Source organism: Zosterops lateralis (assembly GCF_965231275.1).
Source record: "Zosterops lateralis genome assembly, chromosome: 29".
NCBI classification, from domain to species: Eukaryota; Metazoa; Chordata; class Aves; order Passeriformes; family Zosteropidae; genus Zosterops; species Zosterops lateralis.
The window spans coordinates 3,357,501-3,380,838 of record NC_139789.1 but is presented as its reverse complement, the minus strand read 5'-3'; the positions used below and the strand labels follow the sequence as shown (position 1 = coordinate 3,380,838).

General features: G+C 69.1%; 1 protein-coding gene across 2 annotated transcripts; it reads right to left on the bottom strand.

Moving 5' to 3' along the window:
• Positions 1-5,579: 5,579 nt before the first annotated feature.
• Positions 5,580-17,266, bottom strand: MIDN (midnolin). Of its 2 annotated transcripts, XM_083880082.1 has the most exons (8): positions 17,143-17,266; positions 15,104-15,329; positions 14,004-14,091; positions 13,641-13,703; positions 8,666-9,052; positions 8,052-8,184; positions 7,632-7,937; positions 5,580-6,568 (listed from the first exon to the last, which is right to left on the bottom strand). In XM_083880082.1, the coding sequence occupies exons 2-8, from the start codon at positions 15,319-15,321 to the stop codon at positions 6,306-6,308; spliced, it is 1,458 nt and encodes a 485-aa protein (XP_083736208.1). In that variant the 5' UTR covers positions 15,322-15,329; positions 17,143-17,266; the 3' UTR covers positions 5,580-6,305. The 2 variants fall into 2 exon arrangements, with proteins under 2 accessions (XP_083736208.1, XP_083736207.1); XM_083880081.1 differs by lacking the exon at positions 17,143-17,266 and having other exon boundaries at positions 15,104-16,223.
• Between the last annotated feature and the right edge of the window lie 6,072 nt (positions 17,267-23,338).

The following is a 23,338-nucleotide window of genomic DNA, read 5'->3' as shown; positions in this document are numbered from 1 at the left end:
TCCCCGCGCGCCGGGATGAATGGGCCGGGAGCGCGCGCGATCTATGAATGAACGAGCGGGGCCGGGAGCGCGGAAAGCCCGGGACGGATCGCGAAGCACGGAGCGGAGCCGCCGGCCCAGCTCCGCCTCCCGGCCGGGACCGCCGGCCCCCGGGAACCCCCCGCCCGCTCCGAACCCCTCCGAGCTGCGACCTGAGCTGTGCCGGTAACCGGGGCCGGGACTCGCGGGGTGCCCGGTGCCGTCTCGGTCTCTGCCTGCAGATCCAGGCCGGGTTTTGCCGCCCCAGCGGGCAGGGGTCCGGCGGGCTGGGGGAACACCCGGCCCGGATTCCGCGGGCGGAAGGGAACGGAGCAGGACCTGACTGTGCCCCCGGCCCAGGACAGCCCCCGACCTCGACGTCCCGGTGGCCGAGGGGCTCCAGTGCTGGACTCCACTCCGTGCACCCCTGGCCTGGCACCCCCAGGACTGACCCCGGCCATGGATGGGGGCTGCTGCTGGGTCTGCCGAGGGGACCCCAGCACCGGGCTGCCCTTCGGGCTCTGGGCTACCCAGGGCAGAGCGGGGAGGGAGGGGGGGTCCCTGGGGGATCCTCGGCTCCTCTGGGCCCCCTCCCTGCCAGCCGCAGGGCCCCAGCCCTGCCCGGCCCCCCCTGACCCCCTCACCTCCGCCCCTGTCAGCGGTTCCCAGAAGGCAGGATGGGAGGGGGGGCAGGATGGAGGCGGGGGGGGGGCACCGCCTCATCTTCCCAGCAGGGTCCGGGTCAGCCCTGGGTGTCACCGTCCCCCAGGACAGCCCGTTCCCAGCACAGGCCAGGGGCGGGGAGGGGGTGGGGAGGGGGCATTCCTGGGCTGCCTGGGGGCTGAGTCAGCCCCGGCCACCGCGGCCCCGCGCACACGCAGAGACACGCCACGGCCACACACACACACAGAGCGTGAGCACGGGAGCAGCACACACGCGTGTGGCCGCGTACAGATGTGAATGTGCGGACCCACGCCGCCCTGCACCTGGGGGACACGCGGTGACACGAGTGGGAACACGCGGTGACACACACACACACACACAGAGCTCCGGACACGCAGAGACACACGGCAGCCGCTCTCGGGGGCCGTGCGCGCACAGACAATGCACAGACAATGCACACACATGTACACACACACACACACACACACATGGATTTGGGGGCGGTGCAGGCACGTTCCCCTCTCAACCTCCGCCCGCACAGCGCAGCCGAGGGCTGAGCATCCTCCCTCTGTCACACGTGGGGACCTCCCCCAGCACCCCGTTCCTGGGGGGGATGGAGGCCGGGGGCTCGAGGGGGGGCCCCGGGAGCCGGTTGTGGGGGCGTTCGGCCGAGCGCCGCCGGGGCTGCGTCACGGCTCTGACGCACCGGCGCTACCTGTGGGTCCCGCTGCTATAAATAGCCCCGCGCACGCCCCATCTGCCGCTCGCACGGGGCTTTGTGACGGGGGGGACACCCCGCTCCGTGCCCCCCGCGCCATCTCGCCTCATGCCAGACCCGAAAATCTGGGCGGGAGGGGGGGGGATAGCGCGGCGGAGGTGGCTCTGTGCCACCTGGCAGGGCCGGGGCTGGCAGGGCCAGCTCGGACGTCACGAGAGCTCCTCGAGGTCCTCGTAAACACGGTGACGCACCGGCTCTGCCCTCCGGCCCCGTGTCCCCACCGGCCCCGGGTTTGCCCCGGCCCCACTGCCCCGGGCCTGGTGTGGGGATGAGACGCCCCCTGGCACAGGCTGCGGGGTCGGGGTCACACAGGGGCTACCCCTCAGCCGTGCCAGAGTCACCGGGGCCATTGCAGTGCCGTCCCCTGTGGGGATGAGCCTTTGCCCCCTCCCACAACATCTCAGCTGAGAGATGCTTTAGGGGGGTTCTCCAAGAGGAGGGGAGAAGGGAGATTTGGGGTTTTTGTTGCTGTCAAGGGCAGGCAGCCAGGCTGGGACGCCCACTGCGGCCAGTATCGGTTCCCAGCTAGGCTCCTGCTGCTGCTCCGGCCCCGCTGCGACCTCGGCCCGGCGGGTGGGGGTCCGCGGGGTTGGGCTGGCGCCGCGCCCCCGGCCCCGCCGCCCCCGTGATGTCACCGCCCATGCACGCCGGGCCCCGGCCGCCGGCCAGGCTGGGAGAGCCGGGGAGGCCTCGGCCTTGGCGAGGACACGGGGGGACCCTCTGCCCCACCACGGGCGGGAGGGAGCCGGGGCCGGGCCGGGCCGGGGGGGGCTGCTGTGCACAACAGCCACGCGTGTCCGGCTGTGTTCCACGCGTGTGCGTGTGCACTGCACACCGGCTGTGTGTGCACCCCCACGGCCCAGCCCAGCGCTGCTGCAGCCCCTCGCAGCACCCGGGGTGTTCAGCCGCCCCCAGAGACCCCCAGACTCCCCAGCTGGGGCTGCCCCCGCAGCAGGGCTGTGCTGCACAGACGTGCACATTGGCTGCGAGCTCTGCTTGCACACGCGTGTGCAAAGGCCCGAGGACGCGTGTGGGGCAGTGGGAAGCTGTGGGGAGCGCCGTGGGGCCGCGGCCGGCGGGCGGGGTGAGACATTCCTCACGGCGCTTGTTATTTTATCTGGTTCAAAGTCAGTTCCTGGAATGTTTTTAATTCCAGGATCCATCCCTGCGCCGGCAGCTCCCGGCCCCCCCCCGCGGCCGCCTCTGCACCCCACACCGGGGCTGCCTGCCCACAGCCCAGCCCCACAGCATCACTGGGGCCCGGCGTGGGGGCTCAGCCTTCCGGTGGGCTCTGCACCCTCAGGGACACCCAGAGGGCACCCATGGGTGCTCCAGCCTTGGCAGGTGCCCCACACCCGGCTGGTGGGGGGACCGTCTGCAGCCCCACGCGGGGGCCGGGGCTCGCCCCCACGCGGGACCCCGCTGCTGCAGACGCCGTGTTCCCAAATCGTGCCAGGGACACGCGGCAGCGCGTCGCCCACCCGGCGTCTGGCACCGCCGCGCCAGCCCCGTCTCTCGCCCGCAGCCAGCGCCGGGTGCAGCCACAGCGATTGCAGGGGGCTCTGGGCCTTCGGGATGTACCCCACGCCATGAGGGAGCTGGAGGGTCCCCGAGGGGTCCCATGGCCGTGGGGACGCGGGGTCGGCACACAAGGCACAGCCCTGGGCCGTGGGGTTCACGGGCACACTGGGGTTCACTGGTGTGTTTGCAGGCTGGGGGTGCAGGCAGGCGCTGTGGGAAGGCCGGGTGTGTTTGTGGGGCGCAGGGTTCAGCGGGTGGGTGTGCAAGGGCTGGGCGTGCAAGGATTGCCGTGCAGCCCCACGCATGCCTGCGCAGGGGTGTGCCCGGGGCCGTGGCGTGGCCGGCGCCGTGGGCGTGCGCGGGGCCCACGGGTGTGCCCGGAGCCCTGGGAGCCGCTGTGGGTGTTTCCTGGCGCACCCTCCGCGGCAAGGGCCGGGCACAGGGACACGGGGGGCACCCGGCCCAGCTGCCCACACCCACCGGCCGTAGGTGCACGGACACACCTGCCGGGTGACACCCACGCTGCCCCCACGGTGGGCACAGTGCTGGCACTGGGGATTGATCCACACTGGGAGCACTGGGATGAGCACAGCCTGGCTGCAGGGGCTGGGGGGGAGTGGGGAGGGAGCCAGGATGGGGTACAGGGGTGTGAACCACCCCAACACCTGGGCTGGGCACTGAGGGGGGCTCTGCCCAGCCTCACCCACTGCCAGCGGCCCCCCCTGTTATCAGCAGCATCTGGGGGCCCTGGGCAGGGTGATGTCACCCTGTGGCGTGGCACCGTGTCCCGGCTTGTCCCCCGCCGTGCCACAGACGCCTCCTGCGGGTGCCTGGTCTGTTCCATGCCATGAATCCCTGCCATGGCTGCGGGGCCAGGCCTGTCCCAGCTCACACCCTGCAGCACCCACTGCTCCAGGGGACCTCCCAACCCTGAGCCGAGCCCTTGGGGAGGCAGCAGCTGTTGGGGACCCCCAGGGATGGACTCCCCAGGGGAGCGCCCACAGCGGGACTGTTTGTGTGTGTGTCCCCCCCGCCCCGTGCGGCTCCTGGCGCTCGTCCCCGCGTTCACACGCGTGTGCGTGTCCCCCGCGTGCCCTCCCGGCAGCGATTGCCTTACAAGGCCGCCCTGTTGCTCCTGCCGCGCTCGGCGGCTCTTCCCGTTGCCAAATTTGGCACGGGCCAGGGGGGTGCGAGGCGGGGGGAGCGGCCCGGGGGCTGCAGGGGGGGAGCCCGAGGTCTGCTCTACCCGAAATGACGTCAAAGCGGGCGCGGGGTGCCCGGCGCGGCACAAGGCACCGCAGGAACCTGAGCGGCTTCCGCTCCCGCCCGGCTTCCTCCGCAGCTCGGCTGCTCCGGGGGGTGCAGGGTCCGGCCAGCCCCCCCAGCCCCACACTGGGCCCCCCGGGTGTTCCCCACGGGAAGAACTGTTCGCTTCCCATCGTGTCTGTGGGCTGCTGAGTGCCCCACGATGGTCTGGATTGTGCAGGGATGTGGCAGAGGGGACACGGGGAGCCGCTCCTGCCCCCTCCCCAAACAGCAGCTCCACAGCTCAGCGCCCAATGAGGACTCACCCCGCCCCACGTGTGCCCGGAGGTGACAGTGTCACCGCGTCCGTGTCACAGCGCAGCTCCGGGGGTGTCCCAGCCCACAGTGTCCCCCCACAGCCACCGACACCCCAAACCCTCCCCCCGCCGGCCTCAAGTTTCCTCCCGGAGATGCTGGGGCCGGCAGGAAGAGGGTTCCATGGGTGGGATGGTGCTGACACACGTCCCCAGGGCCACCGCATCACCTTGCCCGGGGCAAGTACGGGTGGGGAAACTGAGGCACGGCCACATTCAGGGCCACCAGCCCCCTCCCCCGCCCCAGCCCGCGGCCACCCCGCCGTGACGCAGGAGGGAGGGAGGGAGAGAGGGAGCTGGCAGGGAACTGGCACTCACGGCCAGCCCGGCTGGTGCAACCGGCCCAGCTCCTCGGGGCAGCGGCCAGTGGGATGAGACTGGAGCACCCAGTCAGATGAGCACCCACATCTGGCACCCAGGAGAGGGCTGGAAACACCTCAAGGTCTCACAAGGAGACCCCAGACCCGTTTCCCCTTCTAGGGAGGATGGGACAGCTCCATCACCCCCTCCTTCCCCCTGCAGGTAACACATGTGTGAGGGCTGAGCAGGTGTGTGCACAGCTATGGGGTCACTTGTGGCTGTGCCATGGCCCCCAGACACTGATGGGGGACACTAAGCACCTCTTGTCTCCCCACACTGACACCAGACACAATTGCATCCAGACTGCCCAAATTTATTTCAAAAATAAAAAATAAAATATTAAAGACCAAAAAAGCCTCGCTCTCCCCCCCGCCCCCCCTTTTCCCCAAAACACACACAAAAAAAAAAAAAAAAAAAAAAAAAGAAAAAGACTTTTACAGACAAAAAACACATCACGTGGGGGCTCTATTTGCACAGATCCTGACGGAAAAAAATCCAAGTCGGACAAGAAAAAGGATCCTACGGCCTATGAAGACTATGTCAGTATTGGCTCAGTCGGGTCATTAATGTCTATAAATACCGGCCCCGCGGCCGGGACCGAGTTTGGGGTTATTTATTCAGGTTTTTTTTTTTCTTTTTTTTTTTCCTTTTTTTTTTTTTTTTAAGTTAAAAAAGAAAAAAATCCAACCACCCAAGCGGCGGGTGGGAAGGAGTCCAGCGACTCGGAAGTTGGGCTCGGCCGCGGAGGGAAGGCGCCTTGGCTTCTCCCTCCCCAAACAAAATTAACACCCCCCAAAAAACAAAGCCCCCCCACCCCCGTCCCCCCTCCCCAGGCTGCGGCAGTGGGGCCCAGGCACTCGTGTCCCCCCGGCCGCCCAGGGGGGCCCAGCCCCACAGCCGAGCAATGCTACATATAGAAGGGAAGGAAAACAAACGGCCCCCAAATCAGGGGGGGCTCCAGCACCTCCAAGAGAGACTTCATCTCCTCCTGCCTGCACCGGGAGGGGGTGGCACAAGGTTTGGGCCAGAGCCCACCCAGCTGTGCCCCTCTTCACAGCAAAGCAGCAGCTTCGATACGCCCCAGGGCCCCTTCCCGGGGTGCCGGGACCCCCCTGGCTGGGGAGGCTGCAGGGAGTGGGTGGCTCCTGCTGCTCCCCCCAAACCCAACCGAGCAGGGGGGCAGGCGGGGGGCTCCCCCTGACACGCAGGTCGGCCCAAGGCTTCTGGTCGCAGGAGACGGCGAATCTTGAGGAGCCCCAGCTCGTGACACCAGTGCCACCTCCCCGCAGAGGGGGCAGCGAGCGGGACCCCCTCGGCACAGTCCCCCGGGGCCCCTCCCGGGCTCTCTATGCTACGACAAACTCGGATTTCATCTCGGCCTTGACCTCCGGCTTCCAGACCGAGTCCTCGAAGTCCAGGTCCAGGCTGCCCTCGCTGGAGACGCTGCTGTTGCTGTTGGTGCGCCCGGCCTTGCGGTTGGGCACCCAGTGGTAGGGAGCCCTGGCGTCCCGCCGCGCCTTCCGCCGCAGCCGCTTCTGCTGCAGCAGCAGCTGCAGCCGCTCCACCTTGCAGCGCGTCGCCCGGTTCTCCGTCTGCCGCAGCCGGTCCCCTGCAAGGGAGAAAGGGAAAAGGGGGTCACGGGGGGCTGCCGTGCAATGCCATGGGGGGAGACGTGGATATCCCTGAACAGGCAGGGTGTCCCCTATAATAGAGGATGGGTCATGGTGGGGTTCCCTGATCCACAGCTGGGGGGTCACAGCCCACCCCAGCGGCACAGGCACATGGATGCCCCCATTGCAGGTGCCCTCAAAAAGGAAAAGGGTGACCTGACACACATCCTGGGAGGTCATGGAGTCCCCCATGGCACAGTCCCTTGGATATTCCAAAAACAGGGTGCCCATCACAGCACCAGGCTGGTCCCCAGGGGCCTACAGCCCTGTTTTGGGGTGCAAGGTCCCCACCACAACACCCTCTGTTATCCCCCTGGATGGATGGGGAGGGGTCTTGGCCCAGACCAGAGCTGGGGGCGGACCTGGAAGATCCAACCGCACCAGCAAGGGCTGGAGCCAGAGCTCTGGAGACCTGGACCTGGCCAGGAGAGAAGGAGGAGCAAACCCTGAGGGGGCTGAGCCAGTACTGGTGGTTTCACTTCTTTCCTCTAAGCAAATCACAGAGGGTCCTGTGTGAGTGCCTGCGACACCTTCCGGCCCCAGGGCTCACAGGTGTGCACCCAAAAATGCTGGGGGAGCCACTGCCATGCCCCAGCCAGGCCCACCTTCAACCCCAGCCTGGGGAGATGGGTTTGGAAAGGGGGAACCAGAGTCTGGGTGACCCCAAAACCTCTGCCCACACAGCAGAAACAGGCCCTCAACTCCCACGGTAACACGGACACTGCAGCCACCTGCCACTCCCTCACACCCCCACCCACACAGGGACACTTTGTCCCCACAGGGTTTGGCAGAGATGACAATGCAGAGTGGGTGGAGGGACCTCCCTGAGTCCTCAGGGGCGATGATTGTCCCCAAAAATGCATCTACTCCCCCATGATTGACACCTGTCAATCATCCAGCTCCCAGTCCCTTTCTGCTCATCACAGCCATGGACCAGGGACCTCCAAGAGGCACCAACCTCAAACCCCATCCCCATCTCCACTCAGGTAAAGCTGGACTCACCACTGGGCTTGCACATCCGGATCTGGCTTTGGCACTGGACGACGGGGTGCAGGGTGGGGGCGGCGGCCGCCGGCAGCGGCTCTGAGGTAGTTTTGGTGGCGAGGTCCGGAGAGGCAGGCGGTGAGGAGGAGGAGGAAGAGGAAGAGGACGAGGAGAACTGTGTCTGGCAGCGGAGCTGTGTCAGGGACTGGGGCATGCCCTGGTAGTGTCTCGTGGCGCTGAGGAGGTCATTGAGGATCTGCAGGATGGTGCCGATGTCCCGCCGCGGCCGCCCGCTGCTGTCCTGGCAGTTGGGGTGCAAAGTGCCTGGAGGGGGAGGGAAAGAAGTGAGTGTGAGACAAGCAGCCCCCCAGACCCACAGCACCATCACCCCCAACATCCATTCCCCCCAGAAGCTCCCAAAACCTGAGCAGCACGTACCGGAGAAGGTCCCTGAGAAGACCCCAGGCGCGTGGTTGACGAAGCTCTCGATGACCGCCCCGGGCTTGCGGGATCGGGCCGAGGGGGCCGGACTGCTGCCCGGGGAGCTGCTGCTGCGGGAACCACAGTCCACCTGGGAGGGGAGAAACACGGGATCAGCCTTGGGATAGGGGTCTGGTGGGGCACACAACCCTGCTCCTGATCTTCTGCCACCCCACAAAGAGCCAGGCCAGGAGAGCCCAGACAGGGTGCAGGTTTAGCAAGGACCAGTCCCAGTTCTCCTGGCATGCAAGGAACCACCCTGAGCTTCCCGACAGCCCCCCCTGCCCTGCTGTGCTGTGCGAGGAGGAAAGGGAAGCAACAGCAGCAGCTCCTGCCAACCCATAGGGACAGGACAGGCTTCACCCTGTCCAAGGGTAAGAGCTTGGGTTACACCCTGTCCTTGAGCCCCTCCCTGGGACCTGGGGACATTCTGGAGACCAGACTGGGGACAACCCATTTCCACACATGAGGAAACCGAGGGAGGGCCAGGCATGACCACATGGCTGAGCTGGCAAAGACACAGCTACACCCCTCCTTTCCCAAAGGCCCTCCCAGGACACCCCCAGACTCACCTCTGAGCAGGAGGAGACCACGCTGCTGTTCACCGTCTGCGTGCTGGCCCCGTGCGACCGGAACATCCCGGCGGTGACGGGAGCGGCGTGGGGGGCGTTACAGTACATGGGGGGGGCCGGCGCGGCGGGCGTGGGGCTGGGGGCCGGGCTCTGTTGGCACGTGGGCACCACGGGGATGCGGGTGAAGCCTGAGCCACCGGCGCCGTGCAGCGTCCGGCAGTGGGGGCTGGCGCCGGCCCCCGCCTCGCCGCGGCTGGCGATGAGGTGCCGGTGCTGGAGCTGCCCGGTGCTCTGCTGAGCCGCCAGCTGCAGCTGCACGAACATCATGTGGTCACCCACGCGCAGGGCCAGGGTCAGCGGGGACCGGCCCGACAAGAAGTCGTTGACCTGGGGAGAGAGAGAGAAGAAGGGATCCTCATCAGCCGTGGCACAAGCAGCAGAGCAGTCAGTGGTTGACCCCCTGGTGCTGAGCAGGGGATGGCGGTTGTCCCTGCAGGTTTCCCTTGGCCACAGGGATGGGTCACTGGGACAGAGAAGGGGTGACTCTTTCCCGCAGCCCTTCCCGTGCCAGGCTGGCAGGCGAGCCCAGCTGCCGTCCCCACACGACCCCAGCCCAGTGCCAGTTCTGTCAGCTGACGGAGCCGGGGGGTATTTTTCTTCCTTTTGCCCTTCCTGCCCTTTATTCCCCACCACTGAGTGGCCGTGCCTGCCTGGCCGCCCTCCCCGGCGCTGATCCCGGCGGGCAGGGACGGGCAGGGGCCGCAGCTGGGACTGCCCAGAGCTGCAAGCCTGGCCAAGGGCCAGCTCTGTGCTCTGGCCAGCGCAGTGCCAGCGGGAGAGTGTCCCCCCCCAGGCCGAGGAGGTGCCCCTGCTGGCACAGGGAGAAGAGGAGGGGGCAGGTGAGGACATGCCAGGTCCCTGCATGCCCACCACTGTGACTCAGGCAAGGGCAGCCCACCTGCCCTCCTCCCCCCCCTCAAGGCAGCTGGGGGTGGGGGACAGGCCCTGCCCAGCCCGGAGGCTCCAGCTCCGGCAGGTGATGGAGCAGCTGCAGCGTGGAGACAAGAGCCAGGGCCTGACCCTCCCCAGGCTGCAGCTGTGGGGGGCCCGCAATGCCCAACACCTGCCACCCCCAGCTCACTCCCCTCAGCCTCCCTGCAGTCGCATAAATCACTTGGCAGCTGTGCCAGGGAACAGGTCAGTCCCCCAAGTACTGCCCCACATTCTAGGGGGGGCTGGGACAGCCATGACCCCCCCCCCTTGCCCTCATGTGTGCTGCAGGGGGGCTGTGCCTCTCACCCCTGCCAGCCCAGGCGGGTCACTGAGGATGATGCCCCCCCTTACACCCCCCCTCACTATTCCAGGGCACGCAGGGCCCGGCTTTCCCAGCCTGTCATACACAGCTCCAGCTATCACCCACCCACACCCCATGGCGCCTTTGGGGTGCAGCCATCGAGGGGTCGCCGGTGGGGCCAGCACCCTCCTGTCCCCAGTGCTGCAGAGCGGGGCCCCCCCGGGCCCCCCCAGCCCCAGCCCTGCTCCCCCACGCCCCGCTGCCGCGGGGGCCGGTTCTGAGAAGCCGTGGGAAAAGCAGCTTTAAAAATACCAGCAGCAAAGCCCCGAGCGTGTCAGGCGGAGGCTGCAGAGGAAGGGGTGGGCGAGAAGGAGACGCTGCAGCTCTGGACACGGAGGTTACGGGGTGAGGGGGCGGGAGAGGACAGCGGGCGTGCACATGGGCACATGTGTGCACACGCGTGTGTGTGTGTGTGTGTGTGCACAGGGCACCTGGCAGAGGGAAAGCATCGCCCCAGCCCCTGCCCTGCTTCAGTTTCCCTTCCCACAGCAGCCTGGATGGCCTCATGCCAGGCTGGCAGCCCCATCTGCACTGTTTGGCCCCACCCCAGCTCTGGCCACCTCTGGCCCCTACATGGAACCCCCTGTGGGTGCTGGGTCACCCCAGCCACTGCAGGGGGTACATTTCACACAGGGACCCCACAGACCCCAATGCCAGGCCCAGGCACCATTCACCAAAGCAGGGCAAGGGGACCCAGCTGGGTCCTGCTCCCACTGGTCTCCTGAGCTCTCCCACAGCCCCATCCCAGCCCCTGGCACCCTCCTCCAGCCCGGCTCTGCACCCAGGTGTGCCCGGGGGAGCCCCGCGCACCTCCCCGGGGCCTCCTGACGTCAGCGGGCCCCGCGGCCGCCTCCCGCTCCCTCTGACTCACCCCTGCCCTGCCTGACCCCTCGCCAGCGCCGGGAGAAACCAGAGCACCCCAACCCGGCCAGACCCGCGCTGCCGGCTCTTCCCAGCAGCACCGAGAACCCCCCTCCATCCCCACGCACGGGGGTCCCACGGCCCCCGCAGCGCCCCCGGGGCCGGGCTGTGGCACAGAACCGGCTCGGTCCCCGCGGCGCCCCAGCCCCGGGGCTCCCAGCACCCGCCCCCATGCCGCTGCCAACCTCCCCCCCCCGGCGAAACCAGCCCGCTCCAATGCAAACACGTCCCCACCCAGCCGCCCGCTCGGCCGCCCACGCCGGGAGGACCCCGTCCCTCCCAGCCGGCTCCGCCGCGGGGGCCGGGACAGCCTCGCCGAGGGGGCTGGGGCCCTCAAAGTCCCCGCACCGAGGGGTCCCCCGGGACCCTGCCGAGCCCTGGGGGGCTCAGCCGCACGGTACCGGGCTCGGGGCCCGCAGGGATGGGGCAAGTGTCTCCCAGCTGCTTCTCAGAAATGCCGATGACTCAGAGAGCGCCGCATTCCCGCCTCGCTCCAACGCCTGGCCCCGCGTCACCCCGGCCCCCAGCCCCAGACACCCCCGGGCCCCAACTCTGGGCTGGCCCCCAGTGTGCCCCTGCCCCGCATGGGGAGGGCAGCAGCCCCAAACTGGCACAAGGAAACCATCCTGGGAGATCCAGACGGCAAAGGCAAGGCCGGGGCAAGGGTGAGGAGGGGGAGCAGGAAATGCCCCCCCAAGCCCTTGTGGGGTCTCCGGCTGGGCCCCTCATCCAGTGTCGGTGCCCAGGGGTTTGTCTGTGCCAGGGGGGGCAGAGGGACAGAGCCCCCGGCCCGGCCACATTCCTCCTGCCCTGGAAGAGCAGGATGTGTCATCCCCCTGCTCTGTCCCTCCCCCTCAGCGCTCCTGGGCAGAGGGGACCGGGGGAAGGAAGAGCCGAGGCGGCGGGACCGAGCGCCCGCCATCCCTGGAAAGCAGGGGCAGCCGTGTGGGGAGGAAGGAAGGAAGTGCGGGAGCGTTTCCAGGAAGCCCCCGTGCCCGGCAGCCGCTTCCCCAAAGGCTGGGGAGGGGGAGGCAGCGCCCCGGCCCCCCCGCCGCCCCCAGAGGAAGCGGCTCAGCTCTCCCCGTGCTCCGGAGGCTGCGTGACGCAGGCAGAGCCCAGCAAAGCATGAATGGGAGGAGTGGTTTCCTGCCCCCCCGCCGCCCCCCAGGTGCTGGCGGTTCCTCCTGCTCAGCCCTGGCTTCCTGAATCACCAACCGGAGGAACCTGCGGTGGGCAGGGAGGTGCGGAGCCGCTTCCCGCAGCCGGTGCCAGACCGTAGCCCACCCACCCTCCTCTGCCTGGTCTGGGGGGGCTCAGCCCTGTGCAGGGGGGGCACCCTGAGCCCCACGGGCTCCTGGCTCCCCACCCCACCTCACTGCCCACACCAGAGCAGAGCTGTGCAGCCCCATCAGAAATATCTGCAGCCCTGATATACCAGGAGGTGCTCTGTGACCTCCAGGCCAGGCTGGCAGAACCAGCCCCCTCCCACAGCTCTGCACCCCAGCTGGGCTGGGCAGCACCTTGAACCCCTCCACGGGACCCCAGCCCCCTCTGGCACTGGGGATCCACTGGGGCTCCAGTCCAAGCTCACTCCCCCAGCCCCCATGGGGTTAAACCAGCCCCCAAAAGTCAAGGTCACCCCGGGCAGCCACGGGCACTGCAGGTCAGTCCCTGCAGGGCAGGGCAGCCTGGCCCTTGCCCCATCCCCACAGAGGGCACAGCAGTGCCCCATCCGAGCCCTGGCACGGCGTGGGGCTCAGCCCCTCCCCAGAATTCAGCAAGGCAGGTTATAAAAACCCTCAAAAAACCCAACCCTTAAAAAAACCCAAGCTGCAGCATCGGCCAGAAAAAGGAAGGAAAGAGTTTCACAGCAGTAACAGAGACGGAAAACAAAGGAGCGGGGCCTGCGCGGCTGGGGGTAAATTCCACCTTGGCGGCAGGAGCGGCGGCTGCGCGCGCACCCACGGCTCACCCACGGCTCTCCCACCCTGGGAACGCTCCCCCCGCAGCTGAGACCCCCCCGGCAGTGAGGACCCCCCACCCACCCATTTCCCACCCCTCCAACAACTCGGCAGCGATTCAAGCGGGGCCCCGCCAACGCTGCCCACTCGGCCCCTCCTGTGCCCCTTCCTTGGCTGGCGCCCCCAGGACAAGGCCAGCGAGCAGGGGACAAGGAGAGGGTCAGAACACCCCGGCACGGCCAGTCTGCACCCCCCAAGGACGGCTCCAAGGAGAGGGGGAAGAACCCTTTGGGTGCCGAGGGGGGAGCCGGGCTCTGCAGCTCCACAAGCCCCTGGTGTGGCCTTGCCAGCCTCCTCAACACCCATCACAGCCGTGGGGCAGATGGGCAGCCCTGTGCCTGCACCCCAGGGTGGGCAGTTTGGGGGGAGCTGCAGCCCCACAGCCCCAGGCAGGGCCCTGAGCCGCCCGGCTCTGCCACCGACCTGCAGCGTGACCTTGAGTGAGTCACTTCACCTCCCCGGCTCCCTCCCGGCTTGTTTGGGCTGCGAGGCTGCGGCGTGGGACCTCCCCGAGCCGGGCACCACCCTCAGCGCTCCCAGCCACGCTCAAGGTGAAACCTCAGCGAGGCAACAACGCCAAAGCTTTTGGGAGGGGACGCAAAGCGAGGCCGCAGCTGTTCCTTCCCCCCCTCCCCACCCACCCACCGCCCTCCACCTTTGTCTCCATCCAGCCCCTCACCTGAGTTTCAGTTAAGCTTTCCAGAGCTTGCATCACCGACTGTTCTGGCCTGGACGCCTGGGACTGGAAAAAAAAAAGGAGGAGGGGGGGGGATTAACATTACAAATGCAGCAAAGGAGGGGGCGTCCGCAGCGGGAGGGAGGGATGACATGTCACTTCCACTATTTCTACACAAGCCCTGAGAAAGGAGTGAAATACTAAACCTGCTGCCGTGCCCAACCCAGCGCTGCCTCCTCAGCGAGAGCTGGGGCAGCAGAGCCGCAGGGCTGCCAGCACATCACATCCTCATCCTTGCCCGGGGCTTTAATAATAGACAGGGACGAGTGGGAGGGATGGAGGGAGCAGCAGGAAAAGGCCACTCACCATCAGGCCGGCCTCCACGGTGGGCACCAGTGTCAGCTTGCTGCCTTCCACGACCCCCAGGTCCTGCAGTTTGCCGGAGCTGAGGCGGCTGCGGGGGGGAGATGCCAAAATCAGGGTCAGGGCAGGTCGGGGATCCCCCGGGGGGGGCACCCGAGAGGGGGGCACCAGCTGCGGGTCTGGCTGCTCCCAGGGGGCCAACAGCTCCCCGGGCACCCCCAACCCAATAAATTCTAAGCCTTCACAGAGGTAGGAGGTTACCCTGGCACCCCACTGCTCAGCTGCCCCCCAGGGGGCTCAGGGTGTGGGGCAGCCCTGCCCTGGGCACGGGGCAGTGCCGGGGGGCCAGGGAAGGGCTCAGCTGTGGGAGCAGGGGGTTCTGGCACAGGAAACCTGCCCACTGGGGGGGCGGTGAGAGAGAACTTGGGGCCGGTGTAGGTGGGGAAGCAGCGCTGGGAACGCGCTCCCCCAGCCCCGCGGGTGCCGGCAGATGGATGTGGTGTCCCCGTGTGTCCCCCCCGCCCCGCTTTTCCTCCCCGACCCGGGAAAGACTCTCCAAGTTACTCCCGGCGCGGCCCCACGCGGGCCCCGCTCCACGCGGGGGGTTTGCGGCCCCTCGGCCCGGGCCCCCGGCAAACAAAGGCCCCCCCGCCGCCCCCGGCGCTGGGGGCTCAGGGGGGGCCGGGCCGCGCCGCCGCCGGGGCTGAGCCCAGAACAAAGGGCCGGGGCACGGCCGGGCCCCGCCGCCCACAAAGGAGCCCCGGCAGGGCCGGGCGAGGGGGCGGCGGCCGCGCTCCCGGCCCGGAGCCCCCCTCCCTCCCTTCCCTCCCTCCCTCCGCCCCGGACCCCCCCCCTCCCTCCTTCCCTCCCTCCGGCCCGGCCCCCGCTCGCCCCCGCCGCGGCCCCCCGGGCTGTGCCCCCCCGCCCCGCACAGGAATGGGGCCGGGAAGGGGGAGGGGGCGGGAGCCTTTGTGCGGTGCCGAGCCCGGTGCGAGGGGCCGCCCCCGCGCCCAGCCCCGCTCCCGGGGGCTGCGGACCCCGGGCCTCCCGAGCCCCCCCGTGCCGAGCCGAGCCGAGCCGAGCCGAGCCGAGCCGAGCCGTACCTCTCTTTGTGCAGCAGCGCCAGACGCTCCTTGGGCACCTTGAGGCGCTGGGACAGGCGCCGCTTCAGCCCCTCCACCGTCTCCTCGGCGGGCACCGAGAGCTCATAGCGGGTGCCGGTGGTGGTGTGGATGTAGAGGTTCATGGGGGGCTCGGGCGGCCCCACCTCGCAGGCGGGAGCCCCGCGGCTGCAGCTCCTGGCGCCGGGCTGCGGGTCCATCCGCCGACCTGCGGGGGCAGCGGCGGTCGGTGCCGGGGGGCGACGGCGGGACGCGGCGCGGGGCTGGGGGGGGGCGGCGGGAGCGGACAAAGGAGGGAGCGGGGCCCGCTCCGCCACTCGCCCGGCGGGACCCACCGGAGCTCCGGCGGCGCGGCGAGGCCTCGGGCGGGGGCCGGGAGGAGGCGGGGGGCTGCGAGGAGTGGGTTCCCCAAGCAGGGCTGCACCGGCCGTGCCCTCCGCGGCCCCGGGGCGGAGAAAAAAAAAATAATATATATATATATATATATAAAAAATAAAAAATAAAAAATAAAAAATATAAAATATAAAATCTCCCGTTGTCGCCCCGCTGCCGCGGGAAGGGGGGGCGGTGGAAGCGGCGCTGGCTGCCCCTGCTGCCGCCTCCTTTCTCTGCGCTGGCGGCGCGGTGTGCCGGGCTCGGGGGCGGGGAGAGGCCGCTCGCTCCCCCCCTGGGCCGGACCCGCCGAACCGGCCGCCGCTCGCGCTGCCGTGGGAGCACCGGGGGGGGAGGGAAGTTACAATGTAGCAACGTCCCGCGGGCGGGGCCTCGCCCTCATTCACTCCGGCTCCTCCGGCGGCCGCGGCCAATGGGAGAGGGCAGAGCGCCCAGACATCCGCGGCGGCGGCCAATGGGAGGAGGGCGCGGCTTCCCCACGTGGCCCCCCGGTGGGCGGGGCGGTCGGGCAGGATTCCTCCCGCCCACGCGGCCGCGCGGCCCCGCCCCCGGCCCCGCCCCCCGCGCGCCCTCGCGCCGCGCCTGGAGCCATTCATAATCCCGGGCACAACAAAGGGGCGCGGGGGGTTCGGGGGCTCCGGCAGCGCTGGGCGCCCCCCGGGCCGCCCCTCAGCGGGGGGACAGTGGGGATGGGCCTGCGGGACCCCCGTGCCGCCGAGGGGTGAACGCGGGACACGGGCAGGCGCCGGCCCGGAGCGCTCGGCGGGGGCGGAGAGCGGCCCCCGCAACCGGAGGAGGCCGCGGCGGGAGGTGACTGCCCGCGGGGCCGGGCGGCAGCCGGAGAGCCCCCAGAGCCCAGTGACGCCGGGACACAGGGGCGGAAAGGGCGGGGGGGACACGCACAGTCACCCGCGGCCGGTCACACCCGCCCGGTCACACGCACCCGCCCGGGCACCCTCCCGGTGACGCCGTTACAGCTGCGGGGAACTGTCCCGGTGAGGGGTTGAGCCCCCGGCACGCTCTCGGCCCCCTCCCCCAACCCCGCGACTGGAACCCCCGCCCCAGCGGCCCCGCCCGCCGCCCGCGGGGGAACGGCCACTCGCAGCCCCGGGGCCCCGTCCCGCCGCCCGCACCGGGGGATGGGGGGGGGGCTATGAGTCAGCAAAGCGCGGGCGCCCCCTGCCGGCCCCGCTGCGCCTCCTGCCCGGGGGGGCCTTACCGGGACACCGGGCGGCCTTTACCGACACACCGGGCGGTCCCGGAGCCGCTGCTCGCCCCCCGGGATGGGGAGCCCCTGCCCGGGCACCCCCCGCGCTCCCGGGAACGCCGGGATGGGGAGGGACGAGCCGCTCCCCGGGACGCGCCGGGAACCGAGCGGGCGCAGCGGGGTCCCGGCAGCTGGAGCGGGAGAACCGAGCCCGCTCCCGTTCCCGGAGGGAGGCAAAGCTCCGGGTGACTCCAGGAGGACATGGAGGGTCTCTGGGGTGAGCGGAGCTCCCCGACAGCCTTAGGGGGGCTCTGCCGTGCGCCCCCCGCCAGCCCCGGGGGAGCGGGGCCGCCCCTCCCGCTCCGGGGAAAGCGACCGAGGGAGTCCGCGGGTCCCCCCAGCCCGGTGCGGCCCCACTCACCGATCCCGGCCCCGCGGATCCCGGCGCGGCGGGAGCGCAGCTGCCTCCGGCGGCAGGAAGAGGGAGAGAGAGCCCAGAGACGTCCCGGGGGTCGGTGCGGTCGGTGCGGTGTCACCTCCTGAGCGCTGCAGCCGGTCCGAGCGCAGCCCTGACGCGGAGCTGCCGGGGAGGTGCCCCAAGTTTTATCCCGCACCGCCCGGGGTGGAGCCTGGCAGGGGCAGGGGCCGGGCAGGGACCGCTCTGGCCCCGGCAACGGCCCCGGCAACGGCCCCGGCCCCGGCCCGGCGGTGCCGCACCTGCTCCCGCGGGGTCCCGCTCCTTGTCCCCGCTCTCAGTCCCGTACTGGGGGTCCCAGCCCCTGCCCCTCCTTTCGGATCCCGAGATCCCGACTCGCCGTGCTCTAATCTCGGTATCAGCCCACCAGGGGCGTCCCAGTCCCCGCCGGGTCCCGGCTCTGCCGTCGCTCCGGGCAGGGCAGGGACAACCGTGGGGACAGACCGGACCCCTGTCCCCCTCCGTGCGCCCCGTCACCGGGTCAGGGTCAGTCCACGGGCAGGGAACGGATGGGCTGAGCTCTCCTCGGGAGCCGAGAGTCAAAGCTGCTCCTGCTGCCCGTGGGGACTCGGTGGTGTCTAACACCGAGACTCTCTGATGTCTAATAACAAGGTTGGGCCATTCCTCCCCCAGGGATTCCCTCAGCCCAGCGAGGACACAGCCTCAGCCCCAGAGGGGTTTTAGGGCAAGAGAGAAATGGGCTGGTGGGCACAACCCCCGGGTGCCGGGGGGCAGGAGCTGCTTCCCCCTGGGCCGGTTGCTGCCCGGCACACAGGGCGGGAGCCGGGGGGATGCTCGTGACCTCGCCTGGTCTCTCCCTCGCAGACAATGCCCTGGCACACCGAGACACAAAGCAGCTGGAGGGGGGATCTGGCAGCCGGTCCGCAGTGGGGAGACCCAGCCCGTGAGGAAGCGATGCCGGGGCCTGGCAGGAGCCAAGGGGGGCTCTCTGAATCCCCAAAATGCTGCTGTTATCCCCCCACACACACCCAGTGTCCCCTGGGGGGGTGCAGATGGCCGGGTGGGAGCAAAGCCACTGGTGCAAGGCAGAGAGAGCCGGGCTGGGAGGGAGCCTTTGTCGCACAGCCCACGGCCCCCCGCCTGCCCCAGCCCCCTCCAAGCTCTCGGGGGGAGATGAGCTCAGGCGGCTCCGGCTCCTGCCATTGTTGTCCCTGGGAGAGGGGCCGGGGCAGGGATGCGCCATTGTTCTCCCCGGGAGCTGCGGAGCCCCGGGCCTGAGAAGCCGCCCCTTGGGGGCCACGTCCCCAGCCGGCTGCGAGGGGTGAGGCCCTGGAGCAGCGAGGAGAGGGGACAGCCAAGGCCACAGGTTTGGCCCTGCCGCAGGTCGGGCCTGTGCACCACGAGGGGCCACGGTGGGGACAAGGTGGGGACAAGGTGTCACTCCCACGGGGAGCAGGGCCTGGCCTCCAGCCTCGATCTGTGGGGAGGGACAAGGGGACATTGTGGCCATGGCTGGGAGTGTGGCCCCCTCGGGTTCTTTGGCAGAGCAGCCGTGCCCCAAAGGCAGGGCATCTCCCCACATCCTGGAGAGCCCCTTTCCCGGTCACCACCCTCCTCACACGGCTCCATCTCCTTCCTGGGAGGAAGCTCCTCTCCCCCGGCAATCCCATGACTCCAGGAGCTGGTGCTTTAGGAAGTGTGTGCAGATCCCAGTACGGCTGAAGGTATCTGGAGCCTCCAGAGACACAAGCTGGGAGATCCCAGGATTCCCAGCAGCCCGGATTTTGTGTGTTTAGTTTATTGTGTTGCCCTGGGAATAAATCGTTAAAGATTATAGGCAGACTTGGGCATAATTGCTGAGCGGCATCCGAGGCTCCCGCGTCTCCAGGGGGAGCGTTCTCCAAACCCCGCACGGCTGAGCAGCTCGGGGAGAGACGATCCGACGAGCAAATACCTACACAAATCCCGCTGCGGGCCACACGCAGCTCCCGCAATCCTCTTAGCTAACCTGGGCGCTGGGATTAGCCCCCGCGGGGGCTCAGCACCGGGAGGACGGAGCGGGCACCGGGTGGAGGAGAGGGGCTTACCGGGGTCCCGCCGGGACACTTCCCACGGGCCTGGCCCCGGGCACGTCCCGGTGTCACGGCACAGCCGGGGCAGCCTCGGCTCCTCTGTGTCCCACGCTCCAGCTGCGAGCCCCGAATCTTTTGGAGGCTGGTTCTTGGAAGTCCTCTCCCTCGAAGGAAGGGATTTCCCAGCCCTTTTTCTTCGGGGAAATCCCCCACCAGCCCCGGGCAGCAGCTTTTCTCCTTTTTTTCTCTCTTTCCACACACCCCCTCCCCACCCCCCCTTCTGGACTGAATTCTTGGCTGATTCCACAGCTTTGGCAAACCGGGGATTTTATCGCAAGTCTCTGCATTCCCCTCGCAGGCGCGGGGTCATGGGATTAGGGCAGAGCTGACTCTGCTCGGGAGCGGGGAGAGGAGGGGAGAGGAGGGGAGAGGGGGCGTTTCTCGCTCCTGTGGCTGCAGAACACGCCGGGCTGCAGCCTGAGGGGACCCAGGTGGGACAGGGACCCTTCTCCTCCCTCAGCCCGGGGAGAGGAGCGATCCCGTGGCTTCCAAGGGGCTCCCAGGCCCTCGGTGCCCGGCTGGGGCCTCGCACGGAGCCGCCGCAGCGAGTGGGAGCGTTCCCACGGGCGCGGGGCCAGGCCGGGCCCATGCGGGGCACACCCCGGCAGGAGGGCGCAGCCCAACCACTGCACTGCACCTCCACCCGCCCGGCCCGGCCCGGCCCGGCCCACCAGGACCCCGCCGGCGGTGGGAGCGCTGTGGGATGGGGGTCCCGGCGCCCCCTCCCCGAGCCCCGCGGGGCCCAGCGGCTCAGCCTTAGTCACGGTGGCAGCGGTGACTCAGTGGCTCGGCGTGCCCAGGTGAGCCACCGCCGCTGCCGTGAGTGAGGAGCTGCTGATCCCACCCTCCCAACACAGAGCTGGGCACGGAGCCCCCCCGGAGCCCCCCGGAGCCCCCCCGGAGCCCCCCGGAGCCCCCCATCCCTCCAGGCTCGGGGTGGCCTCGTGGCGGGCACGGATGTCCTTGGGCAGGACGGCGATGCCTGTGCCGGTGACGCTGGCGGGGCTGTAAACACCCAGGCGTGTCCTTAGAAACACACAACCGGCTCTGTGTGTTCCCAGCTCTCGGGGACGTGTCCTGGTGGCCTTTGGCAGAGTGTCCGGGCGTCACAGCCTGGGGACACTGCAGCTGCCAGCCCCATGTGGCCGGAGCCGGTGGCCCTGCCCGGCCTCTCTGGCCGTGCCCTGGCTCTGGGGCAGCCCACACTCACAGGGGCTCTGCCCCTCAGCCTGGCCTTGGGCCTGGGGGGTCCCAGGGATGAAATCACCCCTGGAGTGGCTCAGGCAGCCCTCCTTGCTGGGCACAGGCTGGACCCCAGCACAGGCTGGACCCCAGGGTGAGTCAGCTCTCCTGGGGGGAGTCACCAGAGGCCCCCACCCACCTGGCCCTGGGGAGGATGGCGAATCCCTCTGGATTTAGCAGCGCCCAGGTGTGGAGCCATACTTGGCTGTGCTGCTGCCACGGTGAGGCCAGGGCTATTCTAGGCTCCCTGAGCTCACGGGCCTCTTGGGGACACTGAGCTCCAGTCCCTGCTCCTGTCCCAGTGGCTCCCACCCCTGACCTCACTGCCCCCCTGCCTGTGCCCCCTTAGCTGGGGCCAAGCAGAGCTTTGCTTCAGCCTGGAGTTATGAGGGGATGAGCAGGGGGAACTGTGGACCCCATCCCTGGCCACCTCCTGTCCTGCTCCGTGCCCCAGCTCTGCCTCTGTCCCTCTTCCCCCACAGCCCTGGTGTCCCTCAAGCTCCATCCTACCTGCTGGTGCTGGTGTGGCAATTTTGGCAATGCCAGAATTCACGCCAGGAGGGGTCCTGGTGGTTCCATCAGTCCCGTGGGCACACTCTGCCAGCTTGTGCCCACCAGTGGGACCCTCCCCTGGGCATGGCCAGGGGCTGAGACCCACCCCCCCCCCCAATAGGGCAGGACTCAGCTCCTGTGCCTGGGGAGGCCTGAAAACACAAACTGTCAGGGTGGGAAGGGACACCCAGAGCACAGCCCCTGTGCCCACTGTGACCCAGAGGCAGCAGAGCCCTGACCCCCCACACCTCCTGTGCCCCCTGTCCCCCCTGACCCCCCACACCTCCTGTGCCCCCTGTGCCCCCTGACCCCCCACACCTCCTGTGCCCCCTGTGCCCCCTGACCCCCCACACCCCTCCCCCAGGGCCAGAGGCTGTTTCCCAGACGCTGCCACATTTCTTGGTTTGTTTTAAATCCCAGCTCCAGGAGTCAGCCGACAGCTCAGCTGTTGGTGGTGGTGTTATTATTGTTGTTATTATCATTATTATTATTATAAATGCTTAAGCCAGTTGCCAGCCTTGGGGAGGGGAAGGACTCAGGATTTCGGGAGCCTCCGTGGACAGACACTGAACCCTGTTCCTGGGGTGACCCATGCCTGTAAACCCGAGGGAAAGTAACTCCCTATTCCACCCCCAATCCCATCCCACCCGATCCCAGCCCATCCCGTCTCACTCCAGCCCTCTGATCTCACCGTGGGCTCGCCCCGTGAGGCGTCATCCCAATCCTGGGAATGCTCCCACACGGGGCGGCAGAACCGTCTGGGACGGATCCCGAGCCCGTGCCCAGAGCCGGGAGCGATGCCAGGAGGGGATCCCGGTGCCCGGGGAGGACACAAGGGGCCGTGGGGCGGGTGTCCCGCCGGGCCGCCCCACGCTCTGACACACGGGCGCGGCATCCCCGCCCCGCGCTGCCCCCGGCTCCCCTCGGAGCCGCCTCAGGAATGCGGGAACCTCACCCGGGCGGGGAGTGCGGGACCAGCGCGGGGCCCGGGCACCTCTCCACCCTCCCTCGCCTTGGGGGGGCCGGCGAGGGGCTGGCAGCCCCCCCAGCCCAGCGATGAATGGGGCACACACAGCCCAGTGAGGCCCCTGCCCCCCTGCAGGACCGGCACCCCCTGACCCCCAAACCGGGAAGGAGGAAGAGGATCCGAGCAGGCAGGATGTGCCCCAGGAAACCCCGGCCGGGGCGGGATGGGGACGGGAGGAGGCGCTTCCTCCTGGCCTTGTTCCTTCACACACGAGTGAACCCCTTCACCCTGGAGGGGCACAGGGGTGTGCACAGCTCACCCGCACACACACACCGGTACAGGAGCTCTGTGTGTGTGTGTGCGCACACAGCACTGCCCTGGGCTCGGCCCCGGCGGGCGCTGCCCCCCACCCACAGTCCCCCACCCACGTTCCCACAGCCCGGCCATGGGCTCAGGGCGCGCCCCCTCCCTTCCCAGCCCCCCGCGCTCCCCCGCGGCCGCAGTTCCTGTTTACGGTGATGGAGCCGCCTGCCCGGCCCTGCCGGCACCGGGGCGGGGGCTGCCGGGGCATCGCTGCTGCTGCCGCCGCCTCTGCCGGGCCTGGCAGCGCTGTGGTGGTTCCCGGCCGTGCGGGATCACCCCGAGGATGCGCGGCCCATTCTGGGAACGGCAGCAGGAAATCCTGGAGCCCGTGTGGCATCGGCGTGGGCCGGGGGCCATGAAGCTGCTGTGTGTGGGGTGCACTGCCGGGCACTTTGCTGTTGGGGTGTCCCAGCCCAGCCGGGGGCTCAAGGGACGCTCCAGGCCCGGGGTCCAGGTGTGTCACAAGGAGCCGAGGGAGGAATCCAGCCCTGGGCCGGACCCACTGCGCCGCATTCCCCAGCGCCGAGCCACGCTGTGAGGAGCCGGGCTCAGCTCATCCCAGCGCCCGACCTGCGGGGAAACTGAGGCACCGGCTGGGGAAGTGACTCACCTGCACTGTGGCCTTTAAATGCGCTGCTCCGATTAGATAATGGGCGGAAGGATCAGAGGGAGCTCGACAGCCCCTCATTAAAACTCGGCCTCCCTAAAGAGCCTCCAGCTCCATCGAGCCCGTGGCCACCGGGCCGGTGCTGGCCCGCGGGAGGCGGCCCTGCCCAGATCCCACCCACTCACATCCGCGGGCGGCTGCAGCACCGCGCATCTGTCCTTGTCGGGTGGTTCCTGCCCGCAGGAGATGCTGCACCCCCCGGAGCCTGCAGGAGCTGGGGGGAGGCATTTTGCAGCCCCCCGCACTTTTGGGGCGCCC